Here is a 15,597-nt window from a genome sequence, read left to right on the forward strand (position 1 = left end):
AGAATTCAAAACCAGATGGAACAATCCTAAGGCTTCTTTCAGGAACAAAAACCTGCGAAATACCACAGAACTCAGCAAACACATTTGGGACCTCAAAGACAATAATGTTGAATATTCAATAACATGGCAAATTCTTGCATCCAGCACACCTTACAATAGTGGTAATAAAAGATGCAACCTATGCTTGAAAGAGAAACTGTTTATTATTTACCGTCCAGACCTGTCATCCCTCAACAAGCGCAGCGAAATTGTAACAGCATGCCGCCATAGACGGAAACACCTCCTAGGTAACACATGAGCCAATCACCACGCCCCTAGGCCAGCCTGTACCCACCCACTCTGTGCCCTATATAAACCATGGTATGCGAATGCTCCCATTAAAATCTCCTGACGATTGAGGGTACCCCCCCTCATGAAACAGGCCTGTAGAGATGAGAATAGTCTTGTGATTTTTTCCCACACATACATATATATATATATATATATATATATATATATATATATATATATATATATATATATATATATATATATATATATATATATATATATATATATATATGTACTTTTGACCCAGCAGATTTGCTCACATTTTCAGTAGACCCATAATAAATTCATAAAAGAACCAAACTTCATGAATGTTTTTTGTGACCAACAAGTATGTGCTCCAATCACTCTATCACAAAAAAATAAGAGTTGTAGAAATGATTGCAAACTCAAGACAGCCATGACATTATGTTCTTTACAAGTGTATGTCAACTTTTGACCACGACTGTACATTGATATCATTAACAAGATATTAACATACGTATTATAAGATATTGTATCTCATTGTTATCCTTGCCTGCGGCAGGCGTTACATATCACTGTACAGCAAAACAAGCCGTCAAAAGGACAGTTTCTTCCCCCAGGATATCACTCAGATGAACGCTAAACAGTCACAGAGTGTCAGACCTGTTGTTGTGAAATAACCCTGAAACTAATCTGTCACTGTGAATGTGCTAACTCATGTTCACTTCATCATCCCTTTTCTCTATTCACCACCGCACTATTATCTTATTAGCTTTGCACATATTAGTTATTTAAGTACTCGTTTATATTTGATTTAATTGTTGATATTATTTGTTTCTGATTGTTCAAATACAAGTTGGATATTTTTGAAAGTGATCATTTATTATGCTGTCGTGTAAACAAACAAAATCCCATCACGTAACATAATATATAAAATATCTACAAAACCCAAAACCAGTGAAGTTGGCACGTTGTGTAAGTCATAAATAAAAACAGAATACAATGGTTTGCAAATCCTTATATTCAATTGAATAGACTGCAAAGACGAAATATTTCATGTTCGAACTGAGAAACTTAATTTGTTTTGCAAATAATCATTAACTCAGAATTTAATGGCAGAAACACATTGCAAAAAAGTTGGCACTGGGGCATTTTTACCACTGTGTTACATGGCCTTTCCTTTTAACAACACTCAGTAAACATTTGGGAACTGAGGAGACACATTTTTGAAGCTTTTCAGGTGGAATTCTTTCCCATTCTTGCTTGATGTACAGCTTAAGTTGTTCAACAGTCCAGGGTCTCTGTCGTGGTATTTTAGGCTTTATATTGTACCACACATTTTCAATGGGAGACAGGTCTGGACTACAGGCAGGCCAGTCTAGTACCCGCACTCGTTTACTATGAAGCCCCGCTGTTGTGACACGTAGCTTGGCATTGTCTTGCTGAAATAAGCAGGGGCGTCCATGATAACGTTGCTTGGATGGCAACATATGTTGCTCCAAAACCTGTATGTACCTTTCAGCATTAACGGTGCCTTCACAGATGTGTAAGTTACCCATGCCTTGGGCACTAATACACCCCCATACCATCACAGATGCTGGCTTTTCAACTTTGCGCCTAGAACAATCCGGATGGTTCTTTTCCTCTTTGGTCCGGAGGACACGACGTCCACAGTTTCCAAAAACAATTTGAAATGTGGACACGTCAGACCAAAGAACACTTTTCCACTTTGCATTAGTCCATCCTAGATGAGCTCGGGCCCAGCGAAGCCGGCGGCGTTTCTGGGTGTTGTTGATAAATGGCTTTCACTTTGCATAGTAGAGTTTTAACTTGCACTTACAGATGTAGTGACAAATTGTAGTTACTGACAGTGGTTTTCTGAAGTGTTCCTGAGCCCCTGTGGTGATATCCTTTACACACCGATGTCGGTTTTTGATGCAGTACCGCCTGAGGGATCGAAGGTCACGGGCATTCAATGTTGGTTTTCAGCCCTGCTGCTTACGTGCAGTGATTTCTCCAGATTCTCTGAACCCTTTGATGATATTACGGACCGTAGATGGTGAAATCCCTCAATTCCTTGCAATAGCTGGTTGAGAAATGTTGTTCTTAAACAATTTGCTCAGGCATTTGTTCACAAAGTGGTGACCCTCGCCCCATCCTTGTTTGTGAATGACTGAGCATTTCATGGAAGCTGCTTTTATACCCAATCATGGCACCCACCTGTTCCCAATTAGCCGGTTCACCTGTGGGATGTTCCAAATAAGTGTTTGATGAGCATTCCTTAACTTTCTCAGTCTTTTTTGCCACTTGTGCCAGCTCCTTTGAAACCTGTTGCAGGCATCAAATTCCAAATGAGCTAATATTTGCAAAAAATAACAAAGTTTTCCAGTTCGAACATTAAGTATCTTGTCTTTGCAGTCTCTTCAATTGAATATAAGTTGAAAAGGATTTGCAAATCATTGAATTCTGTTTTTATTTACCATTTACACAACGTGCCAACTTCACTGGTTTTTTGTTTTTTTTTAAATATAGATATAAATGCTAAAAATATATTAGAATATAGGCCAACTAAGATAAAGATACTATACTATAATGTTTATTTATTTTTCAAAAAAAATTTTAAATAACTAATATGGTTTTGTAACAATAGAAAAAAAATTATACACATTTTATTTTAATATGAAAATCTATATAAATATTATTTAACAGTTTTGAAACATATACTAGCTGAAAAATATATACGGTACAAGGTAAAAGAATCATTATAGTTTAATACAATAATTAACATTTTTTTATATAATTATACATATTTTAATGGGAAAAAACACACATACAGTATCGTACTACTACTACAACTTTAGTTTTGGCCCTGCGGTGAGGTGGCGACTTGTCTAGGGCTTACCCTGCCTTCCGCCCGAGTGCAGCTGGGATAGGCTCCAGCACCCCCCGCAACTCCTGAAGTAGACCTGGGCAAAATACGGGCCAGGGGCTACATGCGGCCTGTTAAGAGTTTCAATCCAGCCCACCGGATGTTCTACATTTTTTTTTTTTTTTTAGACCTTTAACATCAAAACTGTCGCCGCCATTATGATGTGCAGTGCTGTTTTTAAATTACCGTAAGTGTCGAACTATAGAAAGTATGTCAATGGTTGAAATCTGCACTTTTGGGTGTTAAACGAGTTATTACGGTATTCTACGTCACAGCAGCTCAGACGAGGAACAAAGCCGAGAGGGCGGGGTTTGTTTTCAGAGCAGCCAGAAACAGATGCGAAAGCTAATTTTTACGTGATAATATATCATATTTTAGGTGTTTATTACACTTTGCAATCATATTTTGCCTTTTTTTTTTTTTTTTTTTTTTCTCTTGTGTTTTGCTTGATTGTAAAAGATACACAACTACCGAGGAGTAAAAGAGGAGCAATGTTCATATGTTGTTTTATTGTTCATAGGTAATATTATATATCCTACTTTCTTTATTATAATGTACATTTTGGGTGTCCAATTCAGTAAAAAACTGTAAAATTCCATTTAGTTTTTTGTCAGGTGGTATGTTTTTAGAACTCTATCGGACATTGTGACTTTTGGTATTGCCGTATTTTTCGGAGTATAAGTCGCTCCGGAGTATAAGTCGCACCGGCCGAAAATGCATAATAAAGAAGGAAAACAACATATATAAGTCGCATTTTTGGGGGGAAATTTATTTGATAAAACCCAACACCAAGAATAGACATTTGAAAGGCAATTTAAAATAAATAAAGAATAGTGAACAACAGGCTGAATAAGTGTACGTTATATGAGGCATAAATAACCAACTGAGAACGTGCCTGGTATGTTAACGTAACATATTATGGTAAGAGTCATTCAAATAACTATAACATATAGAACATGCTATACGTTTACCAAACAATCTGTCACTCCTAATCGCTAAATCCCATGAAATCTTATACGTCTAGTCTCTTACGTGAATGAGATAAATAATATTATTTGATATTTTACGGTAATGTGTTAATAATTGCACACATAAGTCGCTCCTGAGTATAAGTCGCACCCCCGGCCAAACTATGAAAAAAAACTGCCACTTATAGTCCGAAAAATACGGTACCCGTTGTGGTTAATGGTATTCTATCTTTATTTGTTGTTATTTATATTTTCTGAATAAAAGATGTGATCATGTTCATCAGTCAACTCATTGGTGTTAATTTTCAATCTATCAAGATAAAAAAATGATATCAAAATCAAATTACAGTATGTTATTTATGTAGTTTGATCATTTTCCTCGACTGATGTACTAACATCATGTGGTTTATTTTGTACATATGTAGCATCATCTACAAAGATACAAATAATTGCTATTGCGACATCTAGTGGACACATTTAGAACAGCTGTTTCTTCCTTCAAAAATTTCAGGTTAATTTTTATACTTAGCAAACTCATCCCGCAGGCCGGATAAAACCTGTTCGCGGGCCTGATCCGGCCCTCTGGCCGTATGTTTGACACCCCTGAGCTAGAGCCAATTTAAAATATTAGTTTTTATTTTACCCTTTAAAAAAAAAAATTCTACTGAATACTGCAGGGTATGAATTGCATAACTTTTGGGGAAACGTTTTGAAATTATTTATAGATATTTTACATATTCACATAAATATTTTAATGTATTTTTCGGTTTTTATTTACTTTTACATTTTTATGTAACATGCCCCTAAAAAAAAATCCAGTTTTGTTATTAGAGGAAATGTGTTTACTTTCCATATCCACTGTCATTTTAAATGCGGATTCCTATATTCTATAGCAGGGGTGTCAAACTCATTTTAGCTCGGTGGCCACATAGAGGAAAATATATTCCCAAGTAAACTGGTAAAATCATGGCATGATAACTTAAAAATAAAGACAACTTCAGGTTGTTTTCTTTCTTTTACGTTGGCCAGGAAAGAAAACAAGCACATTGTGAAAATGTACAAATCATAAAAATAATCCTTTTGACCAAACACCTCAAGTTTGTTGAAAATTCTGAGGGAAAAAAAAATGGTTGAGTTTTAAAACCACATCAAAGAACACAATAAACTTAGACTTCGTCTCAGTGTATTTAAACCTTAAATCAGAGCCTGTCTGGGATTGAACAAAAAACACAATAAATAGATGGAAACTTTTGTAGGTATCAAAAATCCTGTGCTAACTCAACAAAACGTAAGAAACGGAGGCAGAACAAGAGAGTTGAGTTACATTCTGCGGACGAAAATGCATAATAAAGAAGGAAAAAAAACATATATAAGTCGCACATACATTGTTATAAGTCCATTTCAATCGTCATCCACGTGTTATATTGTGTTAACCACTGCTAAAATACAAAACCCATAACCAGTGAAGTTGGCACGTTGTGTAAATCGTAAATAAAACCAGAATACAATGATTTGCAAATCATTGTATTCCTCCGAAAATGCATAATAAAGAAGGAAGAAAACATATATAAGTCGCACTGGAGTATAAGTCGCATTTTTGGGGGAAATGTATTTGATAAAACCCAACACCAAGAATAGACACTTGAAAGGCAATTTAAAATAAATAAAGAATAGTGAACAACAGGCTGAATAAGTGTACGTTATATGTTAACGTAACATATTATGGTAAGAGTCATTCAAATAACTATAACATATAGAACATGCTATATGTTTACCAAACAATCTGTCACTCCTAATCGCTAAATCCCATGAAATCTTATACGTCTAGTCTCTTACGTGAATGAGATAAATAATATTATTTGATATTTTACGGTAATGTGTTAATAATTTCACACATAAGTCGCTCCTGAGTATAAGTCGCACCCCCGGCCAAACTATGAAAAAAACTGCGACTTATAGTCCGAAATATACGGTATACACATTTTATTTTAATATGAAAATGTATATAAATATTATTTAACAGTTTTGAAACATATACTAGGTGAAAAATATATACAGCACAAGGTAAAATAATCACTATAGTGTAATACAATCATTAACATTTTTTATATAATTATACATGTTTTATCGGGAAAAACACATACAGGATCGTACTACGACTTTAGTTTTGGCCCTACCATGAGGTGGCGACTTGTCCAGGGCTTACCATGCCTTCCGCCCGAGTGCAGCTGGGATAGGCTCCATTTTTACAGCTGAATGTGTTTATATCATTTATACACACACATACACTTTGGCCCCCAGACACATTTTTTTTCCCTCTCAATGTGGCCCCCCGAGTCAAAATATTTGCCCAGCTCTGCCCTAAAGGGACAAGCGGTAGGAAATTGATGGATTCTATTAGTTTAGAACACATAGCAAATTAGAGGAAAAAAAAACATGGACAAAATAAGTCTGAGTGTTTTGTTATGAAAGAAACAGTTTTAAGCATTTCAAAGCATTTTTCAAACCCCATGAGAACAGCCAAGCAGTCCAAAGAATGTTCTATGTAACTGCATCACTACTGACCTGCCTTTTACTTCAATGACATCCAGATGTGGCTCCTCTGGACCTCCTGTCTCTTGTCCTTGAGAAGGACACCTCCAGACTCCTGCCAGGGGTGCACGTGAGACCCTCCGGAGGTGTGAAGGGCGTACAATTTTCCAGGCCTCAGGCTTCCTCTCACTTGCTGCTCAACTGCCAGCTTTTCCCCAAAGACTTTTCCATCGTCGTGACGCTAAAATTCGCTCGCTTTGCACACGAGGTGAGCAAAAAACAAAACACGTCAAGTCCCATTTCCTGACTGCCTTGTGATACGTTAACATTTTAACTTTGCAATCCTTTTGCTTTCTCGGTGAATTTTTGCAGTTAAGTCAAAAGTTAGGATCACTGTCATGAGTGGGAGAACACTTTATTGTTTTGCTTTTTTTGTGTAGTTTGTGTTAACAATTTAGGTAAAAAATATGCCGCTAAAGCAGGGGTGTCAAACTCATTTAAGCTCAGGGGCCGCTTGGAGGAAAATCTGTGCACTATTAAAATCATGGCATTAAAACAAAAAAAAATAAAGACAACTTCAGATGGTTTTCTTTGTCTTACTTTGGCAAAAAAAGAACAAACACATTCTGAAAATATTACAATAAAAATATAGGAAAAAATACCGTTTGGATTTATTAAAGAAATAAGAAAGTGAATGAATGTTTATAACTGAATACATTTACATATGCATAATCATGTGTTTTCTTTTGTATTATTATTTTTTAATGAATTAAATAACGTCTATGACAGGGGTCGGCAACCCAAAATGTTGAAAGAGCCAAAAATACAAAAAAAATCTGTCTGGAGCCGCAAAAAATTAAAAGCCATATTACATACAGATAGTGTGTCATGAGATATAAATTGAATTAAGAGGACTTAAAGGAAACTAAATGACCTCAAATATAGCTACAAATGAGGCATTATGATGCAATATGTACATATAGCTAGCCTAAATAGCATGTTAGCATCGATTAGCTTGCAGTCATGCAGTGACCAAATATGTCTGATTAGCACTCCACACAAGTCAATAACATCAACAAAACTCACCTTTCATGCACAACCTTAAAAGTTTGGTGGACAAAATGAGACAAAAAAAGAAGTGGCATAAAACACGTCCTAGAAAGTCGGAGAAAGTTATACATGTAAACAAACTACGGTGAGTTCAAGGACCGCCAAAATTAGTAGGACAAAACGGCGCTCGACAAATACTCGAATCAGTGAAGCATGTTTAATATAAACAGTGTGCTTTATAACAATTAGGGAGGTTTGTGTCATGTTTGTCCTCCTACAGAAACTATATTAAAACAAAAAATTGATTTTTTTTCCCCTCATCTTTTTCCATTTTTCATACATTTCTGAAAAAGCTCTAGAGAGCTACTAGGGCGGCGCTAAAGAGCCACATGCGGCTCTAGAGCCGCGGGTTGCCGACCCCTGGTCTATGACAACCTTTTTTTTTTCCAAAACACAATATAGAATGTAAGATATAACAGGATAATGCATACATTTATCATTTGTTTTCAAAACGATTACAAAAAAGTGGGACCCCAAAAATTTACTTTGGGGCCCTATCTTTATGACTTGATGGGGGTCTTTGGGACCCCATTTTGAAAATTCCTAGCGCCAACACTGATGGAGTATTGGTGCCTGCAAAACAGCAGCAGGCGGCTGTGGCCTGCGGGCCGGTTCTAATACTATCCATCCATCCATCCATTTTCTACCGCTTATTCCCTTTGGGGTCGCGGGGGACGCTGGAGCCTATCTCAGCTACAATCGGGCGGAAGGCGGGGTACACCCTGGACAAGTCGCCACCTCAATCAAATATAATCCCGGGGGCCATAGATAATTCATTCGCGGATAGGTTGATTGGCAACACTAAATTGGCCCTAGTGTGTGAAGCTTTTTTAAACATCTTTAAAGTTAAAGTAAAGTACCACTGATAGTCACACACACACTAGGTGTGGTAAAATTACCCTCTGCATTTGACCCATCCCTTTGTTCCACCCCCTGGGAGGTGAGGGGAACATTTTAGTGATTTAACCCCCAATTCCAACCCTTGATGCTGAGTGCCAAGCAGGGAGGTAATGGGTCTCATTTTTATAGTCTTTGGTATGACTCGGCCGGGTATTTTTATTTTTTATTGAACAACAAACATACATTTATAATTCACACAAAGGAGGATGGATAAACGGTTTGCTTCATGCTAACATGCTAAAAAAAAAAAAATATATATATATATATATATATATATATATATATATACAGGTAAAAGCCAGTAAATTAGAATATTTTGAAAAACTTGATTTATTTCAGTAATTGCATTCAAAAGGTGTAACTTGTACATTATATTTATTCATTGCACACAGACTGATGCATTCAAATGTTTATTTCATTTCATTTTGATGATTTGAAGTGGCAACAAATGAAAATCCAAAATTCCGTGTGTCACAAAATTAGAATATTACTTAAGGCTAATACAAAAAAGGGATTTTTAGAAATGTTGGCCAACTGAAAAGTATGAAAATGAAAAATATGAGCATGTACAATACTCAATACTTGGTTGGAGCTCCTTTTGCCTCAATTACTGCGTTAATGCGGCGTGGCATGGAGTCGATGAGTTTCTGGCACTGCTCAGGTGTTATGAGAGCCCAGGTTGCTCTGATAGTGGCCTTCAACTCTTCTGCGTTTTTGGGTCTGGCATTCTGCATCTTCCTTTTCACAATACCCCACAGATTTTCTATGGGGCTAAGGTCAGGGGAGTTGGCGGGCCAATTTAGAACAGAAATACCATGGTCCGTAAACCAGGCACGGGTAGATTTTGCGCTGTGTGCAGGCGCCAAGTCCTGTTGGAACTTGAAATCTCCATCTCCATAGAGCAGGTCAGCAGCAGGAAGCATGAAGTGCTCTAAAACTTGCTGGTAGACGGCTGCGTTGACCCTGGATCTCAGGAAACAGAGTGGACCGACACCAGCAGATGACATGGCACCCCAAACCATCACTGATGGTGGAAACTTTACACTAGACTTCAGGCAACGTGGATCCTGTGCCTCTCCTGTCTTCCTCCAGACTCTGGGACCTCGATTTCCAAAGGAAATGCAAAATTCGCATGGTTGGGTGATGGTTTGGGGTGCCATGTCATCTGCTGGTGTCGGTCCACTCTGTTTCCTGAGATCCAGGGTCAACGCAGCCGTCTACCAGCAAGTTTTAGAGCACTTCATGCTTCCTGCTGCTGACCTGCTCTATGGAGATGGAGATTTCAAGTTCCAACAGGACTTGGCGCCTGCACACAGCGCAAAATCTACCCGTGCCTGGTTTACGGACCATGGTATTTCTGTTCTAAATTGGCCCGCCAACTCCCCTGACCTTAGCCCCATAGAAAATCTGTGGGGTATTGTGAAAAGGAAGATGCAGAATGCCAGACCCAAAAACGCAGAAGAGTTGAAGGCCACTATCAGAGCAACCTGGGCTCTCATAACACCTGAGCAGTGCCAGAAACTCATCGACTCCATGCCACGCCGCATTAACGCAGTAATTGAGGCAAAAGGAGCTCCAACCAAGTATTGAGTATTGTACATGCTCATATTTTTCATTTTCATACTTTTCAGTTGGCCAACATTTCTAAAAATCCCTTTTTTGTATTAGCCTTACACAATATTCTAATTTTGTGACACACGGAATTTTGGATTTTCATTTGTTGCCACTTCAAATCATCAAAATTAAATGAAATAAACATTTGAATGCATCAGTCTGTGTGCAATGAATAAATATAATGTACAAGTTATGTGGGCTTTGTACCGAGGATGTCGTTGTGGCTTGTGCAGCCCTTTGAGACACTTGTGCAGCCCTTTGAGACACTTGTGCAGCCCTTTGAGACACTTGTGCAGCCCTTTGAGACACTTGTGATTTAGGGCTATATAAATAAAGATTGATTGATTGATTGATTGAAGTTACACCTTTTGAATGCAATTACTGAAATAAATCAAGTTTTTCAAAATATTCTAATTTACTGGCTTTTACCTGTATATTATTTATAATTCACACAAAATTCAAGGCACTCTCAACATCAAGGAAAGTAAACAAAAGCAAATACAAAGAGTAATAATACTAAAAAATATAAAAACACAAAACAAAAAACAGCGTGGCATGTTTTGGAGAGGGGCCGTGCCAGCAACCTGAGGGTTCCTGGTTCGATCCCCAGCTTCTACTAACCTAGTCACGTCCGTTGTGTCCTTGAGCAAGACACTTCACCCTGGCTCCTGATGGCTCGTGGTGATAATGGGTGAATGTGGAAATAGCGTCAAAGCGCTTTGAGTACCTTGAAGGTAGAAAAGCGCTATACAAGTATAACCCAATTACCATTTACATGAATACATTTTGATTGATTGATTTCATTATTTTTTTACAATCCAAAAGAAGAGTGTATTCAGGGGCTTACGAACAACTAATTGGTGTCTCTTGGCTTTACTGTGATCGACTTCTTTTTACGCTTGAATGACAATTTTGTTTTCATCTTTTGGCGTTAAAATATAGACCTTGTGTTAGTGACTTCATATTTTATGCACATTAAAAATAACTCTTTTCTCCATCCACCCTGCAGAAAAGCGAGTACATCTTTTCCTTAGTAGAGCCGAAGAGAGCAGAGCAAGGATCCGAAGAGAAGGAGGACGAAAAGGGAAACATTTTGCAAAAGAACACTGATACGGACGTCACCAGAGAAGAACGTCGGCGTCTCGTCTTAGGACTGCGGCTCTCGAGGAACCGACTTTACCTGCACTTTAAAGGTCAACGAGGGGTCATAGAGCAGTCGGCGTCCCGGGGCACCCGCCTGGCTGATAACCGGTGGCACACTCTGGTTGTGACCATTTGCGACGGACAAGTCAGGCTCACTGTGGACTGCGGCTTGCCACGGGAATTGTAAGCTTTTTCTTCATTTTTTTTTTTACCTTTCTGTTTCGTCTGCTTCAATGCGTGTGTCCTGTGGGATACGTCACTCAGCCCTGCTTCAAATATCCTAGCACCCTGCAGGAATATCACCAGAGGTGTGGACTCGAGTCACATGACTTGGACTCGAGTCAGACTCGAGTCATGAATTTGATGACTTTAGACTCGACTTGACAAAATGTAAAAAGACTTGCAACTCGACTTAGACTTTAACATCAATGACTTGTGACTTCACTTGGACTTGAGCCTTTTGACTTGACATGACTTGACATGACTTGCTACTTTCCCCAAAACCCAAAGATGAAAAAGTTATTCGGGAGCGCTCCGTATTTTTCATTGTGTACTTGTCTATCAGCGTTGCGTGTGTCAGCTGGTGTGGTCTCAGTACAACAGCCAATCAAATTAGATCTACTTTGTTTTCATCACACAGCATTCATCCAATCAAATTGCAGGACAACCAACGAAGAAGACATGTCCAAACCACACGCCAGTGAACAAAAAATGATACCTAAAATAATTTCGTTTGGGTATAAAAATTACGAGGTGGTCAACACAAAACGGTTTGCAGTATGCAACACATGCGGTTCGAAAATTACTGATGGAGAGGCAACAACTTCCAACTTCGTCCGGCATTTGAAGTTGCACAAAGAAGGGTAAGTTTTGAATGTAAGATAACGTTTATTGGCTAAGTAACGTGACTTTTATTTGCTGTGTAGTTAAATCAGTGAGGCTGTAAACTCACTGCTAACGTTATAACGTTATTGCAAACACGGGAATCTGTTGCAGTTCACTACCTTATTCATACTTTTTGTTCAGTGATTTTTTTTAAGCAGGGTTACGTTAGTCAATATATCACACGTAACGTTAGACGGCGGTCAGCAGCACCGCGTATTTTAGCCACCTAAAAAAAGACAAAAATAGTAAAATAAAGGTCAGTTAAAATGTATACTATATTATGAATATGTGTACCGTTTTAGCTAGCTTTCTGACATACTGTTGGTTGTTTACCTCAGTGGTCCCCCAACCACCGGGCCGCGGCCCGGTACTGGTCCGTGGATCGATTGGTATCGGGCCGCACAAGAAATAATTTTTTTTTTTTTAATTTTTTTTATTAAATCAACATAAAAAACACAAGATACACTTACAAGTAGTGCACCAACCCAAAACAACTCTCTCCCCCCTTTTGTTCTGGGCATTGAACATGAAGACTCTTCCTTCACTGTTCCGAGTGGCCATGAGAGTCTTGGCAGTGCCTGCCTCCAGTGCTCCAGTGGAGCGAGTTTTCAGCCATGGTGGCATCATACTACGCCCCCATCGTGCACAAATGACTGACAGACTCTTGGCTAATTTGGTCTTTTGCAAATGCAATGCAGCATAGGGCCCTGACATATAAAAAGTACAACTTTTTTGTTATGTTCACGTATATGTCATGTTTTTTCAATGTTAACACTTTTGTACAAATAAGTACGTTTGCACTTTATTTTTCAATGTGTTTGTTCTGTAAATGAATGAGTTAATGTTTAAAATGACTGGTTAATAGTGCTATTATAAAGTGCAATGTCAGCACAATTTTCTTTCCTGCAATTTAAAATGCACTTGTTTTAATAAATAAATACAGCGTTTGAAAAGCATACACAATCTGTGTTAATATATTAGTCTGTGGTTAAAAGGACTTGAAAGGACTCGAAACTCAAAATGCAGGACTTAGGACTTGACTTGAGACTTTCCAGTCTTGACTTTGGACTTGACTCGGGGCTTGCCTGTCTTGACTCGGGACTTGACTCGGACTTGAGGGCAAAGACTTGAGACTTACTTGTGACTTGCAAAACAATGACTTGGTCCCACCTCTGAATATCACCACAGTAACCCGGCATTATTTGATATACAGTATGGCTCAAAGTGGAAACACCCTCTGGCTTGTGCAGAAGTGCTCAAACACTCTTCAATTTAATATTAGCATTATGGGTTGTAGTAATAATGATCATAATGCTTAGTTGCATTCATTTCCCCGCTGGTACTTGAAGACAATGTATTCAAACACGTAAACAGAAAAGTGTGAGGGATATCAACTTTGCCAAAAAAAAGAAAGAAATCATCTATCTGTTACAATTTGAGCTAGTTTTTAATTGTGTAAAGAATGAGGATGAAGCTATGTAACATTTTAATGTGAATTAATTTGATTCCACTCTTAGGAACGTTGATGTAAGTAGCTGTAAAGTCAACATCCTATTCTTGTTTTACCTTTTATGTTCTAGCATTTGATCATGTTAAGTTTTATGCTCATTGTAGGTTAAGAAAATGAATACCAGGAAAAAAAACCTGAAAAAGAGACTACCCGTATTTTCCGCACTATAAGGCGCACCGGATTATTAGCCGCACCTTCAATGAATGGCATATTTCATAACTTTGTCCACCAATAAGCCGCCCCGGACTATAAGCCGCGCCTACGCTGCGCTAAAGGGAATGTCAAAAAAACAGTCAGATAGGTCAGTCAAACTTTAATAATATATTAAAAACCAGCGTTCTAACAACTCTGTTCACTCCCAAAATGTACGCAAATGTGCAATCACAAACATAGTAAAATTCAAAATAGTGCAGAGCAATAGCAACATAATGTTGCTCGAACGTTAATGTCACAACACACAAAATAAACATAGCGCTCACTTTCTGAAGTTATTCTTCATTCGTAAATCCTTCGTCTTCGGTGTCCGAAGTGAAAAGTTGGGCAAATGTGAGATCCAAAATGGCCGGCTCCGTCTCGTCGAAGTAATCGGAGTCAGTGTCACTGTTATCCAGCAGTTCTGTGAATCCTGCCTTCCGGAAAGCTCGGACCACAGTTGTGACCGAAATATCTGCCCAGGCATTTACGATCCACTGGCAGATGTTGGCGTCGTCTGGCGCTGCCTCCCTGTCTTAGTGAAGGTGTGTTCGCCTTCTGTCATCCATTGTTCCCACACAGTTAGCAGTCTAGCTTCGAATGCCCTGTTGACACCAATATCTAGCGGCTGGAGGTCTTTTGTCAATCCACCCGGAATGACGGCGAGTATTGAATTAAGCGCGTAAGCGTGTCTCTTACTGTGATGTTATGAGCTAGCAAATATAACAACTACACTACCCAGCATGCAACGATAGTTACGAGCATGCGCGGTAGCCCTGAGAAGCGTTGTTGTATGCTGGGAGTTAGAATGTGGTTATGAGCACGCTGTGAGTAAACGTTGAGAACTCAGTTAACACGCCTCGTCTGCATTATTTATAATTAGACAGACAACACACTTAATAGGAGCCATTTTGGGGTCTTTACATAAACACACAAATGGAAATGAAACGTCACATATCCCAGCATGCACCGCGCGCTTCTTCTTCTTCCGGGGGCGGGTGGTTGCTTACAGTACAAGAAGAAGCGCTTCCTGTTCTACCGGGAAAAAAGATGGCGGCTGTTTACCGAAGTTGCGAGAACGAAACTTTATGAAAATGAATCTTAATATTTATCCATATATAAAGCGCACCGGGTTATAAGGCGCACTGTCAGCTTTTGAGTAAATTTGTGGTTTTTAGGTGCGGCTAATGGTGCGGAAAATACGGTAAACTAAACTGGCCCGTTAGCAGTGTTGGGACTAACGCGTTACAAAGTAACGCGTTACAAAGTAACGCGTTACTGTAACGCCGTTAGTTTCGGCGGTAACTAGTAATCTAACGCGTTATTTTTTATATTCAGTAACTCAGTTACCGTTACTACATGATGCGTTACTGCGTTATTTTACGTTATTTTTTATGTAGTATCGGCTAGAAACTGAGGATCTGATCGTGTTTTATGGCAGCGAAGCAATGACATGCTTCCGATTCTTCCTCTGCGCTCTCTGTGTGTGTGTGTGGGTGTGGGGAGGGGAGGGGGTTGCGCAA

At 38.7% G+C, this 15,597-nt stretch overlaps 1 protein-coding gene across 1 annotated transcript in view; it reads left to right on the forward strand.

Annotated features, from left to right (window-relative positions):
- Window positions 1–15,597, forward strand: part of LOC133611399 (thrombospondin-type laminin G domain and EAR repeat-containing protein-like) — a 67,125-nt gene that overhangs the window by 3,789 nt on the left and 47,739 nt on the right. Inside the window, exons 2-3 of the mRNA XM_061968135.2 lie at window positions 6,780–6,988; window positions 11,354–11,670. Of these exons, the coding sequence (XP_061824119.1) occupies window positions 6,780–6,988; window positions 11,354–11,670 (526 nt within the window). The remainder of the gene's footprint in view (window positions 1–6,779; window positions 6,989–11,353; window positions 11,671–15,597) is intronic.

The sequence above is a fragment of the Nerophis lumbriciformis genome, linkage group LG08, assembly GCF_033978685.3.
Source record: "Nerophis lumbriciformis linkage group LG08, RoL_Nlum_v2.1, whole genome shotgun sequence".
Classification (NCBI taxonomy): Eukaryota; Metazoa; Chordata; class Actinopteri; order Syngnathiformes; family Syngnathidae; genus Nerophis; species Nerophis lumbriciformis.